At 37.8% G+C, this 14,542-nt stretch overlaps 1 protein-coding gene across 4 annotated transcripts in view; it reads right to left on the minus strand.

Moving 5' to 3' along the window:
- LOC149300387 (MDS1 and EVI1 complex locus protein EVI1-A-like) overlaps positions 1-12,517 on the minus strand; it is a 107,452-nt gene extending 94,935 nt beyond the window's left edge. For 3 of the 4 annotated variants that reach the window (XM_089485366.1, XM_089485365.1, XM_089485364.1), the window contains exon 1: positions 12,272-12,499. In XM_089485366.1, coding sequence (XP_089341492.1) covers positions 12,272-12,304 — 33 coding nt within the window. In that variant the 5' untranslated portion in view covers positions 12,305-12,499. Of the gene's footprint in view, positions 1-12,271 lie in introns of all 4 variants that reach the window. The other variant, XM_089485363.1, reaches the window with a different exon arrangement.
- Between the last annotated feature and the right edge of the window lie 2,025 nt (positions 12,518-14,542).

Raw genomic sequence — 14,542 nt, forward strand, 5'->3', positions numbered from 1 at the left:
AATGTAATATTTTAACGACCGAGCTGCCCTGTTTCACCGAATAATTTCCCAGGAATATTATATCCAGATATCAACAGAAGTCTCAGATTCACATGAACGCGACGTCGGCGGGTGACAGTCACAAGCCACAATAAAAACAAACAACGTCAAGATTCGTTTACAGGTGCTTAATCCCCTTGACAAGTACTCAATTACCTAGATATACTATAAATAAATCATGAAATAATGAATTCTGCTTTGCGGCACTCACTACAATTACCTTAAATTGAATAGGTTTTAGCTTCAAGGTACTAAAAACACTGAACCTTGAGTAGCCTGAATGTGTTTGATTAACTAAACCAGTTCTGGGAGGGATAAAACGTTTGAATGGAATGACTATACTGTTCATTACGAAGAGATGATTGCAAGACCGTCCCGCTAGGACTCGCAGAACGCCTTGTTAAAGAAGACATTCAAAAAAACTCATCTGACATTGTGTTTTATGTAGGGCAGCCAAAGCTTTTCTTGAAGGAACGTCTTGCTGCGGTTCCCTTCCTAATGGATAGTGACTGAGAGAATCATATCAGTGCTCCTGATGTAAATACATGGAAAGGTTGCAACTTGACCACATTCAACCACAGCCACCAGCGATTTTGGCCAACTTCATTCTCGGATATTAAAATAAAAAAAAATATATATATATATATATTTTGGACAGTTCAGTGAAGTGGCAAAAGTTATAAAAAAAAGATTGACAACGTCATAGCCTAGGAAGAACAGTTTTGTACTAAAAACTATCACGAAGAAATTATGAATGGCCAATAACTAGACGAGGCAGTGGTAGAATGGCGCCTAGTCAAAGCTCCAAAGGGTAAAGCGGAAGCCGAGTTTTTTTTAATATTGGATACCTGGGGATTTCTGATGAACTATTTTACTTTTGCTGCAGGTGATCATTTGTTTTATATGTATTTTTTGTATTTATTAAAAACGTATCCTATACACGTTTGGTACTGATCTGGTTTTCTACATCTTCTTGATACAATCGAAAGGGATTTCTTTCAGGTGGAGCTGGAACTGGAGAAACCTCCATTAAATATATGTACTACATTTCCGTCATTACATTTCTGTGATACGACTATAATCCTCGGTGAATATACGAGTGCATAATAAGGGCACTAGTAAAATCTTTAACCTGAGACAATATTACACTATCCTATTTTTTTTTAAATTTCACATTGCTGAACGAGATATATTTTTCATCTCAAGAAAAAGTAAGGGTATATTAAACCTTGTGTACAATTTTCCCTTCTTAGAGGTAGAATACCCGTGTTAAAACAGTAGCTCGTGCTCTTACCAAATAACTGTGTATGTTCACTGAAGCAGAAGTTGACAGAATAACTATGGTTTAATCATCCTGTATTCACTATGCATTATGAAGGGCAAACACTGGCAAATATCTCTGCAAGAAGGGCTGAGCTGGCCCTGCATGATGTACGGTTTCAGGAACTCTCAATTATTTAAATATGCCGCAAGGCCATCCAAGCGATTCTTGGAGCAAAAGCTCACTGGGGTTAGCCCTTCGTAATGTAAAGCGAAGCAAGTGAGCTAAAACTGCAACTTTCCTGCTAACACATTCTTTAGTGAATAAACCCCAATCAGAAGACAGCCTTGCCTGGACAATAAAGCTGCATCCGCACCTTTACTGCCCTGCAGTCAGAATCCATATTAACTAGTGCTAGTGGAATATCGTCTGGTTTATATTCTGTACCCCAAACACAAAATAAAGCAGGTGATCAGAATACCTTTAACACTTGGAGTTTAACATACATAAATATTTGTTTCCCCTTTATATGAAATACCACTCCGCCAGCTCCTAAAACAAACTTAGTGTCTGGCGGGCTGGTGGATTCTAAGACAGATAAAAGAGAAAGATAGAAGAGAGAGAGAAGCTATGTAGTCTTCCTGAACACACACACAATGCTTCTCTCCAGGAAGAAACCCCTTGGAGTGCCCACCTGTAGCCATTCACTGACAACAACCCTGCAGAATGAATTAGCCTTTTAAGCTGATTAGAGAGTAGTTGGGCATTACTCTATTTTACGGACACAATGAAGAGAAGAGAGAAAAGCATCTTAAATGAGAAAATCATTTCCATGCTGACTGAATTATTTGAACAAAAGAGCTCCTTGCAGTTGAAGCATTCAATTTGTAAAAAAAGGAAGCCACTTAATTCCTGGGAATGGATCCGAGCTGGCCGATGAAATGTAAAACTTAACTTGCAGGACAATTAGCGGCTTAATTTTTAATTTCCCCAATAACGATAATAAAAATTGTAATTGTTGCATTCCAAGTTTTCAGGTGAGACGAGAAGTAAAGTCTTGCTCCCCCACCTGATATTGGATAGGTTCCCTCTGGAAACCTCCATGTTTTTCACATAAGCCTCTTTGTATTGTACATAAATCATAAAATTAGTCACATTATGGAATTACTGTGATTGCTGCACAGATTTTGTTCTCTATAAACCACAAAAGTATTTTTGGCAAATGTATGTAATCAATTTTGTGAACTATGACCATCTTACTCTATACAAGAAAACTGTATATAGCTGGGAAAAAAAAAGGGGTTTTAGGAAGTTTTAGGGGAATTAAGGACCAATTTATCACCATTCTTAAAACTGGATAGGTCATTTATTTTCACACCAGCGCATCATGTGTAAGCTAATCTGTAAACACTTTTACATTTCGTTTCATTGTGCTAGTCCTTTGTCATATACACCAAAAAGAGTAAGTTCATGGTTCAAGAGCCACAACCTAAGTTTGCCAAAAAGAGCACATATTTGGTTGAAGGCAATGACAACACAAAAAGGATTATCTTAGAACATTGCATATATACCACTATTTCTTTTCTATATAATAGTTACAGATATGGGAGTAATACTACTTTAAATATTATTATGATTTACCGATTTATGTAGCACCTTCATAATTCACATTGCGATGTGATGTGATACAGATAGCAGGAAATTTGTGTGATTTGCTACCGTGTTACATTTGGAGACTTTTCGCACTATGCGGATATACATCTAAAAAATATCTTTACAAAGGGGTTATTTAAACAAAATCAAGCCGGTGTTACTCTGCAGACAGCTTGTCACATTTCACTGTCTGTGTCTGTCTGGGACATGTTGATAACATCTGCATTCACTCAATATTAAAGCCCCACATGAGACAAAAAACTAACTCCTGACACACAATGTTCCATCATCCTGTCAGCTCTGACATGTTAACGGAATTTTGTGAATCACAAAACACTTGAGGGACCCTGGTACTTATTATCTATTCTTGGTTTCAATACTCATTCTGAAAGCCTGAAAAATGGCAAGTCTACAAACAAGGTGGATGACAGGCTGGGCATTTGGCTTCCTAATCCTCAGGCCTTCATTCATGCTCTCTGTTAATCTGTTCAGGCCTTGGTCTGGGTCTGCATTGAAACCTGAATACTTATCCCGTGATCCATTCTAAGAAAAGAAGAGGAAAGCAAGAGAAATCTGGGCAGATTTTAGCGCATTTCCAGCCACCGAAACAGTAATATGAACCTATTGTGCCTGTAGACCTACTGCCAGCCAAAATCTTGAACTCAAGTTATGGCATACCAAGAACTATAGAAATAAAATGTTTCACATTACAAAGGCGTGTCCAGATCGAACACCCCGTTTACATTTGTTATAATCGGTTTAAATAAAATGCATAGTTAATTATTTTATGCAATTGTGGCTCATTTTCCATTTTCTAAACCAAGTTCTTTCCCCATTAATGCTAAACAAATAACCAAGTGTATCCATAAGTCTAGAATGTACATCTAGATTGTAAGCAGGGCTCACTTTACCAAATGTATTGATTTATCTTAGTCAAATTTTGTCTTTTCTCTTCAATCCCTTCATGACAATGGCTGATTTTCCTTTTTTTAACATTTCGGCCCTGCTCGTGTTTAACTTTAATTCTCTTCTTTCCCATTTACTAAACCCACACGAGTTATTCATTGTTTTTTCAGGACAAGAAGGTACTTTCTTTAGATGTCATTTTAAGTGTATTGTATTATTTACTATAAAAAAGTATAAAATATGGTGAAAATTGAGGGGAAGAAAAAAAATACTTACTTGAAAAATCTTTTACTCATCTATAAAAGCTAAGGAAAAAACCTGCTAAATAGATTCTACTTTTTGTCCTGAGAAATTCCCAACTTTTTTTTCTGCAATAATTACAAGTAGCGTTTTGTTATTTCAAAACCAGTTTTTCCAAATCTGGTCATACTACCCATGTGGTATTTGGGACACCTTTAAAGCCTGCCAATGCAATTTACTCCATCAAACCATACATTTTTGAAGATCATTGATCGGCTCCTAAAATGGGTGTCCACCACCCTAAAATCCATGGCGGAAGTTAACGCACCGGGGAGGGGCTAGAAATGGCCCCTGATGCAGATCTCTATGTTACTGAATGCCTCAGCAACACCGTCTGGGTAAAGAAAGTGACCTTAGATTGCTTTCTACACCCGCTTTAAATCATGACTGTCCTGGCACGTCAATCGTCATCAAGGGGTTAATATATGTATTGTAGGAAGCACTGCGTAAATCGTTGGAGTTATATAAATAAAAGATAATAACAATAAGGTCTGACTAATGACTGGTAATTTACGTTTCAGAGTTTATCAATCCAGTGGATGTGCCAGGTATCTGTGCATGTGGATTCCCAGGCATTATGAGTGTATATGTATGTGTTCCTAGGCAGCTACACCAGCTAGAGCTTACTGGCAAACCATTGTTTAATACAATTCTTCCTCCTCACAGGCATAGGCGATGTGTCATGATAAAGCCCTTTGAAGTCCTTGGTGGCTAAAGGGCTTTTACAGACATGTTCATCTCAAGGTAAGGAACCTTTTGTTACTTCTATCTCAGCCAACAGTTACTCCTTATGATGTAGGAGTTGCCAAAATCACTTGGACGGCAATAGAAACCACTGCCAATCATGACTCACCTCATGTGGACCACTTAATCGTAAAATTTTAGGCACTTAACCAGTGGTCCTGGTCGAGTTTTTTCACAACTCATTATACTACATGTGGCTGGCCTGGCTCACCAAAAGCGTCCTTAATAATGGCCCACTTTATATACCGTATTTGCTCGATTATAAGACAAGGTTTTTTTCAGAGCAAATGCTCTGAAAAATACCCTTCGTCTTATAATCAGACCTCAAATAGGTCTGACTATGAGACGACTAAGATCCAGATCCCCCGCAGCTGCAGGGGACCTGGATCCTCCTGTCTCCCCCCCCCCGCCCCACTTACCGGTACTTCTGAGTCCCCGGTGTGTAGCTGGGGCAGCGTGTAGATGTCTACGCGATTCGCGTAGACAGCTTCCGCTGCAGCAGGAAGGAGGCGTTGCTAGCAGCGGGGAACTCTAATCTCTGACAGTCGGGGGAAGGTCTGCGAGATGGACGCAGACAACCCCCGCTGCTAGCCACGCCTCCTTCCGGCTGCAGCGTAAGTGCGTGGGATCTACACGCTGCCCCGGCTACATGAAGGGAAGTCAGAAGCACCGGTAAGTTTGGAGGGAGGGAGGGAGGGAGGGGGGTGTTAAATGGGGGCATAAGGCATTTCTGCAGGCAGAGTGTTCTGTGAAATGCCTTTTAACCCCCTTAATGCCACTCTGCCTCCAGAAATGCCTTTTTAACCCTCTATACGCCTCCTGAATGCCTTAAACCTCCCTATATGCCACTCTTCCCCATAATATGCCCTTTAACCCTCTAAATGCCAGAGTGGCATATAGGGGTATAAGGCATTTCTGGAGGCAGAGTGGCACATAGGGGGTCAAAAGGCATATCATGGGGCACAGTCGCATATAGGGTTAAAAAGGCATATCATGGGGCACAGTGGAATTTAGAGGGTTAAAAGGCATATCATGGGGCATATAGGGGGTATAAGGCATTTCTGGGGCAGATGTGCATAACTGGGGGGGGGGCAGGTTGGAAAATAGAAGGAAATAAAACCAAAATATTTTTCTCAATCATAGCTTTTATTAAAAAAAATAGTTTACATGAATTAACATTTACTGGTAAAACTTTTTTCCTATAGGGTCGTCTTATATTCAGGCTTTTTCTTTTTTTCCTAAATTAATATTCAGATTTGAGTCGTCTTATAATCGAGCAAATACGGTAAGTATCTATACTAATATATAAACTTTACACAAAAAACAACCAGCTTTTGCAAGGTAGACTGATTTGGGGGAGCAGTTTGTCGAGATACCTTCAATAAACTTTGGAAAGGAGGGTTTCTGTAGAGTCATCTTAAAACACCGCAGGCATAGCACATTTGAAACATTTGCTGCACACACATGTTTGCACTTATCTTATATATATGAATGTGCGATTAGCTGTTATCCCAGAGGATGACCCGGGTTAAGGTGTCCTGAGGAGAGATTTGAGAAAGCTACTGCAAGTTTCGACATCCTCCTTTAGAAGATGTCATCGCATTGTCAACACCTTTCTAAGGGGCAGAAAAAATAATTCTCTCTGGTCACTTTTCATAACCCCAGGTGAACCCTCTGCCAGTGACTGGGAATCATTATTTAGCTTGTTCACATCCCCCCCCTCCTTTTGAATGTTTAAGAAGCTGCTGCTAGAGTGCCGGTATCATTTTATATATAAATATAATAATGCTTTTCAACTGCGATTTAGCAAAAGTGTGTGTGTTTGCTAGAATTCCATGTCATAAGAAGCACAAAAGTAATAAGACTATACTGCATCCTTATTAATTGCACTTTATTTTACTAATTTGAACCATAAAAAAGTGAAACACAGGTGCCTCGTTAATGGTGTCCAGAGTCTCATTCGGTTAAAAGGCAGCGCAGTCCCACTGCATTTAGCCATAAAACATTAGATAGGACTATCCAAACTTGGGGTACACTTAGTGTCTGGCTGGGCAATATATGGCCATACAGTATGACGGAACCCACAATATTTATGCCTTAGATAGGTTTTTTGAATGGTATTGGGCGGGTATGCTTTGAATTCTTGGTTTCTTATTGGTCATTATTATTCTAACGGCAACCCGATAACCTGAGTTTTCATCCCTTTTATGCTTTTTAGGTTGTACTCCCTTTTCTGTATAACAAAAATAAAGTAAGATTGACAGATGTTAAGATGAACTACACCGTTTCTCAACCACGGGTTTCTCATGGACCTCCAAAACGGTTAGGCATTCAGGATGAGTGGGAAGTTTACAGGTTCGATAGGTTTTCAGTACAAGCAGCACCATTTAATAGGGTAAAAATAATTTGTATATTCATCGGAACGATTTCCTGACAAGACTTCATGGACTCTAAGTGTCATGTAATGGTCTAAGGGTCTAAAAATAAAATTATAAATAAAGATGCATATGGGATTTTGCCATGTTTTACAAGTGCCCACATGCTAGAGAAATGCATTTCCAACTCCATGGTGTATGTAAAACACCAGGTATATGCAAATGAGAGAATCCACCTAACCATGGGTAGGGAATCCAAAAACTTACCTTGCGTCTTTGAGTGAGTGTCTTTGCATGTATATTTAAAAAGTTGGTAGTCAATGCAATCGAGCAGCAGGTAATGCTAGCAGAATTATTGGTTGTATAAGGAGAGATATTAGCAGTAGAAAGAGGGAAGAGCTCATGCCGTTGTACAGATCACTGGTGAGACCTCACTTGGAGTATTGTGTACCTCCAGAAGGATATAGATATGTTGGAGAAAGTTCAGAGAAGGGCTACTAAAATGGTTCATGGATCACAGGATAACACTTACAAGGAAAGTTTAACAATCTTATCTTGTATAGCTTGAAAGAAGAGACAGCGGGCATGTGATAAAAACATTTAAATACGTAAATGGAATCAACAGGATAAAGGTGGACAGTATATTTAAAAGAAGAAACACTACCACAACAAGAAGACATAATTAGAAGGGCGAAGGTTTAAAAGTAATATCAGAAAATATTTCTTTACTGAGAGAGTGATAGATGCATGAAATAACCTTCCAGCAGAAGTGGCATAGGTTAATACAGTTCAAAATCCTAGCTAGGGACTTAGGAAAGCATTCAGAAATTGGGCAGACTAGATAGGCTAAATGGTTCTCATCTACAGACACATTCTATGTTTCTAGAAATGTCTAAAACCCCTGATATCGCTATAGAATTATTAATGGCCACCCTCGGTTACCTTCTGCAAGAAACCAACGCAGATCAACTTCTGCAATGGTAAGTCCACCCCACTGTACTGGCGTGTCTGCCTTAGGCTATACCTCTGCGGCAAAGAAGCCCAAAACAAACAAATTAAACCACTTGTATATTTGTTTCACTTTCTATTTCTCACTAAAATAATCAGTAAAGCATTCAAAATAAACAGATCCACACTATGGAAACTCCTAGAAAAGAAGCCGGAGTGAGTATGCTGCTCATCTTCTCTACACGCAGAGAGGTAGCTTCATATCCGCTCATGGGAGTGCCGTTCACACGATTCAGGGATATGGTTTGGTATCATGTATTTTGCTAGCGAAGTAAACTAGGACTTTTTCAGAGATGATAATATGCATTATAATAAAGTGAATAGACTGCTGCAGCTAGTTAAAGCTCACTGAGTTAGTTTCATTGCTCTGTGTGCCACCTACTGATCGGAAATATATACAAATGTGCTTTTTATCTATATTTACGCAAAGGAGACAAACAAATGAGATCACTAATATACATTTTAGATAGTTAGAACTGCAACATCAATTATAACATTTTTAACAGCAAAAAATTAAATAATAAATCTTTAACTTCACATTTTCAAATGGTATTCCTCTAAATTGCCGTGCTACTCTATTCTTCTCAATGCAGAATTAATAAAGTCACATATATTGTAACAGATGACACAGTTAAACTAAAGGTCTGGCGGTTTGAAATGATTACATTAAAACTGACGGTTTTCTACTTGGCAAAATTATGTATTTTAGTGTTTTAGAATATTATCAATCGGGGCAAAAGGGATCAGTAAAAAGTATGGCATTGCACTTGCCTAGAAAGGGTTACATTTTAAACCCAAAACCCATTTTTTTGGTTGTTGAGTGGACAATTTTGTTGCCGTTGCCGATCGTCTACACTCATAAAACACTTCATGTAATGTACACATTACATAAGATCTCTTTCCTGCTCGCAGAGTTATCAAGGCACACCTTTGTTCCATTCACAAAGTCAACTTTCCCCTCTGACCCGAGAAACTAGTTTAAGAGTTCCTGAACTTTGGCGCTTGTTAACAGACCGCCGGACCTCTTCTCCGCAATAATGGAAATGATAGAGAGTCACGTAATTGAAAAGACTCACACTGTTACGGTATGCAAAGCGAATTTAAGACTGAAGCCGAAAGACTGAGCTAAAAAGAAAACAAGGGTGAAATCTAATGTCTGAAGAGCTTTTGATAGTCTCTCAAGGCTTATGTCCCTTTGTTCCATAAAAAAAGAGCCATCGCTGATTTAATTATATTCGCAGAACACAATGGCTCTATTTCGGAATCATGTTAAATGACTGATCTGCTGATTCATCCACTACTTGCAGTGCTTTACACTTTGTGAGCAAGACACTAGTAGAAGCGCTCGCACTCCACAAAAGAATAAAAAAAATATATATAAATATATAATATAAATATAATCACTGATCAATACTTGACACTAAGCAATTAGTCACCATTTTTAATAATACACAGAAATATAGCTATAAGCAAAATTAATACAATCATCATTATTATTTATTGTTTTATATAGCGCCATCAAATTCCATAGCGATGTACAATTGGTGGACAGGACATGAGTAGTATATAACATAACAATTTAAATATTTATCTTTATCTTAAGAATATAATAAATATATCAAAACGTATAGAATTTGTTTAGGAAAGAGTACGGGGTAATTAAAAATGTTTTTAAAAAAAATTATATTTCATATTAGTTAGGGGTTATCCAAACCTACCTGTTTTGATAGATATTGGTATAGGGGGGAAAAAAGTTATAAAGGCAATTCTAAACATAAGATTAACATCAAATGCTATACTGATGCAACTGAAATCCACAAGCAGGAGGAAAAGATACTGAGCAGTTAAGTTGGATATACTAAATATATTTCTTAAGACTGGATATCTCCACATATAGCTATTGCCAAAACTCTGCACATTAAACTGACAATATTAAAAAGTGCATAAAAAAAAAAGTGTTTCTAAAGTATTATCTTTATATAAAAAAGGTCACAAATTGGATCATCAATCAAGAAACAAAGTGGCAGAAACGTGATGGAAATGCATACTCTTGTTATGATTAAACCAAATACTATGAACAACTTACTGCTGGAAGGGTCACCCCTTCGACAATGTCTTTTTATGCACATATTTTGTTGTGAAGATTTGGGAAACAATGCCTTAAACATATAATAATCGGTAACGTTAACGGTAAATGTCGAACTGGCAGTAACGGCAGTGATTCCTGGCAAAGCAGAGATCAACTCATCCAAAACATTTTTTTTATATCTACATGGAAACAATTGCTTGGTTGACATTCAATATATATTTTTTTTAAGAAATGTCAATACTGCACGTTCAAAAAATTATCCTGCCAATACGGCAAATATCCAAGTGCAGGTATTTAGGGCAACATGCATGGGTTTAAGCTATGGGCAGCATCCTGGTAGTAACAGAAATAAATGCTACCCAAAGTTATTTTAAACCACCTTATTTAGCTACAGTCCTGATATTCAAGGAGTTGAATCAGAGCAAAGATGATAGCATCACTAAAAAGAGGAAAAATTAGGCTGTTGGTAACATTTGTTTATATATACATATATATATATATATTTATATACACATATACACACACATATATATATATAAATACATTCAAACACAACCCCAAAATGAATTAAAAAATATCAATCAAGATTATTCATTAACTTATATTTTCTACTAACAGGAATGACGTTCAATAAATCCCCGCCTGCAGGTGAATGAAATCACTTTGTTGAAGCGATATTACTTTACATATTCCATAGCCCTGTTAACACAAGACTGGGGTAGTGTGTGTGTTTTATATATAGATAAATATTTGCTATTTTACAAGAGGTGACAGCACTGGTAGGTTACTTTGGACTAAAACACAATTTGGAACCTCTGTCACCATCTTACAGCAATATCTGTTCTTCGGTAGACTGCCTGGATCCCTTTGTAAGTTGATTGCTTCCGGATTGGTGACATCACCTTCTCACCCACCCCAGAAATTGATGATGAAAGCAAACATATCTATCTGACTTACGTTTACCAAATCAATCCAATTTTACAGGCCATTGCATTGTGGCATATTGACCGTTTTACTTAATGACACCTACTGTACTTAATGAAGCCATGTCATCTTTAAACCTCTCTTGCCATGTCATTCAATAATAAATGTCTGCAACATGTTTAGCTAATGGAAAGAATTATGATTTCCTGTCACATTTTCCATTAAAAGAAGAAGATAACTCTTGGTCTGTGGTATTATGAACTCTACAGCTGTGTGATCATTATTAGAACGGGGAATGGTGAGAGCCTTCCTTTCTGGATTTCTTGGCATTGTACAACAAATTGCAAAGAAACTCCCCGGCATTATGGCACAAGGAGTTAAATGTAAAATATATAACTAAATGTAACTAACCTGGAATAGGTATTCAGTGGCAGTAGTACAGACAGAAACAAAAAATATAATTTTTCGATTTTAGATTAGTGTGTACTAATTTACACCCAGGCTTTTAATGTGTGTGTGAAACATGACTTCTGCTCACTGAATGAGCGCTCGCAGCTACAGCTAAGCACGGGGTTCTGTGCATACAGTATTTCTTGTGTCAGTAGGCAAAATAACTGAAGGTTTACCAAGGCACGCAGAACCTAGTGAAGGTTATCTAAGGTAACTAGATAGGTAGTCAGACCCTCTGGCACCAAGAGGCCCCAAAACAAACCCCTATAGCCATCAGATATTAGCGCTGGTAAGATACGCTGAATATCTGACCGCTATTTTCAATCGTTTAAAATAAAGGAATTGACTACAATGCGTAGAACATGTCATTTTTTTACATGGCGAACATTTTAATTTTAAAGTTTATTTTCAAGTGAATTTTATGTTTAATAAACAAGACAGCTGTATAGTTTTTCTTTAAGATGCCGTCTTAAATATCTATATTCCGCATAAATGTAAATCCTATATTTTTGGGTTTCCTACCTCCCAGCCAGAATGTGGGTTGTCAAGACTCATACATTTCTCTCCTTCAAACGGTCCCAATTTCTCGCCAGCTGATATCTTAGTTTTTGTCCATATTCCTAACCCTGCCCCAGGGATGTTTGACTCTTGAAGTTCGAAGTCTGAAGGAATTGGGATGTCGTCTGGGATATAAATAGGAGCTTGATAGGGTGATCCCTCATTGGGTGTGAATTCATCGCTGGAAGAGGCTGGAGATGACAGATGGGGAAAATTGGATGTTGGACCAATCTCACCATCAATATGGGAAGTCTCAGGAAAGTTTTCAATGGAAATATGATCACCTGTTAATAAATAGAAAGAAAGTTAATCTTAGACATATACATAACAGATCTAGAAAGCTTATAAAAAATCTTCCTAAAATAAAAAAGGATGTAGAATCAATGAGTTGCCTTTAGTGATTATAAAGTTACCTTTTAATGGTCCAACACAGAAAACCTAAGTTACTTATATTTCCATTTAAAGAAGGCACATTTGATGTCCCAAAATCTACATAGATAAGTCCTGTGTTACTTAAGTCCATGTTCTTTACACCAAATGTTCTGTCTCATCATCGCTCATGTTGAATTCCCTATCTCCCTGTCAAAGCATTTGTTCTACTAAAATTCTTTACGACATCACTAGCACATCTGTTGTTGCATAGAATTCAAAACCTTCAGATGATCACGAGTAGATGTGTTCAAATAAACCAATAAAAATATTAAAATACCACGGTAAATCTAACCCATGGAGCGTTTAGACTACCTGTTTCCCGGAATGTCTCCATCCCTAGTGATACAAATGCTCAACATCTGTATGCAGATACAAACACTTTTACATACTGTAATATCTCCTTGTCTATACATGGCATAAGAGTCTTGTACACCACCAAAATAATTTGTGTCTCCTCCATTAAATGTTGACCTCATGACTTTTGGGCTACCACCACCCTCATGCAATATACATAATTTAAAGAACATTGAGAATCCAATAATGAAAAAGGAATGACAACATACCGTATATGTTTTACAGCCATGTATATACAAAGCACTTGCCAATATATTAAAACCTTACATCAAAAGGCCAAAATAATACAGTAGTGGTCTCTATACTACAGGTTAATCCCGCTTTCAGGCATGATGTTACATCAGATGTACCTCAACTTGGAGAGCTCTACAACCAGTTTTTTCAATGGTTAAGCGAACAAGTGGAACCGATACATACCAAGTAATACCAAACCCCAATTCCCACCCCCGCATAGAATACATTTATATTGTGTTTTGTGTCTGCCACAAATGCAGTAACAGAGGACAGAAGAAACAAACGAGTACAGTACAAAGACGCATGTTGGCTGTGATGGATATTAGGAATCCAAATGGTGAAATCAGCCTGGCCCGGCTGCGCTCCTGCCAAAAGCCATCTCTGTATACAGCCAATAGCTGGACTTAAGAATCGAGTCTGTACAGAGTTGGTTAGTGTGTCCAACGGGTGAAACCCTAGACAAGTAAATGCAACGAGCACAACCTGGGGCTCATCAAGCCTCTTTGAACATATGTACTGTAAGAAGCTCTGCATAAAAATTTGTAGTTTATCAAAAAAAAAAACTGCAACATGGCAATTTACTCAAAATAACATTTATTCTAAAAAGCTATGTATAGTTGAAAATTATTTTTGGCTGTAGGTTCTCTGTGTTTTGATGAGAAAAAGAATAATCATTATATGATTACCTCAAGGGCATTTATGAGTTCCTACATTTTTTAACACATAAAAGCAGTAAGGTATAGCAGGACAAAGGTTACGATAAATTATTCACCACACCACTCTGATGGGATCATCGGAGAATTGCCAAACTCCTGCCGTGCACAAAAGAGATCCATGGATAGATTTACTATTGGTAACCATACGAGTTTCCTCCCATTATATTCACTAGTGCTACTTAAAAACAAACAAGCCAGACTTCAAAGGAAAACTTTTTGTAAAGGTTAATTGGAGCAGGGTGGACGATCCGTGTGGAGGAAAAGTTACCCGTGGCTGTGCAGGAACCAATTCACTGCCAAGACTAACTCAACCCCGACCTAACGCTATACGGCTATTTCCATACTAAGCTTGTCAATCACACTACGAGGCGCTTATCTTATGGCCAGGTATTACAATAATCACGCTACTTTACACTAGCGTGCAAAATATCAACTGACCTAGAATCTGCATAGTCTGAAGTACGACTCTACCCCACCGTTCGTATTGGTAAACTTACCT

Source organism: Sceloporus occidentalis, unplaced genomic scaffold, assembly GCF_023333645.1.
Source record: "Sceloporus occidentalis isolate IW3139 unplaced genomic scaffold, rSceOcc1.0.p SCAF_25, whole genome shotgun sequence".
NCBI lineage: Eukaryota > Metazoa > Chordata > Lepidosauria > Squamata > Phrynosomatidae > Sceloporus > Sceloporus occidentalis.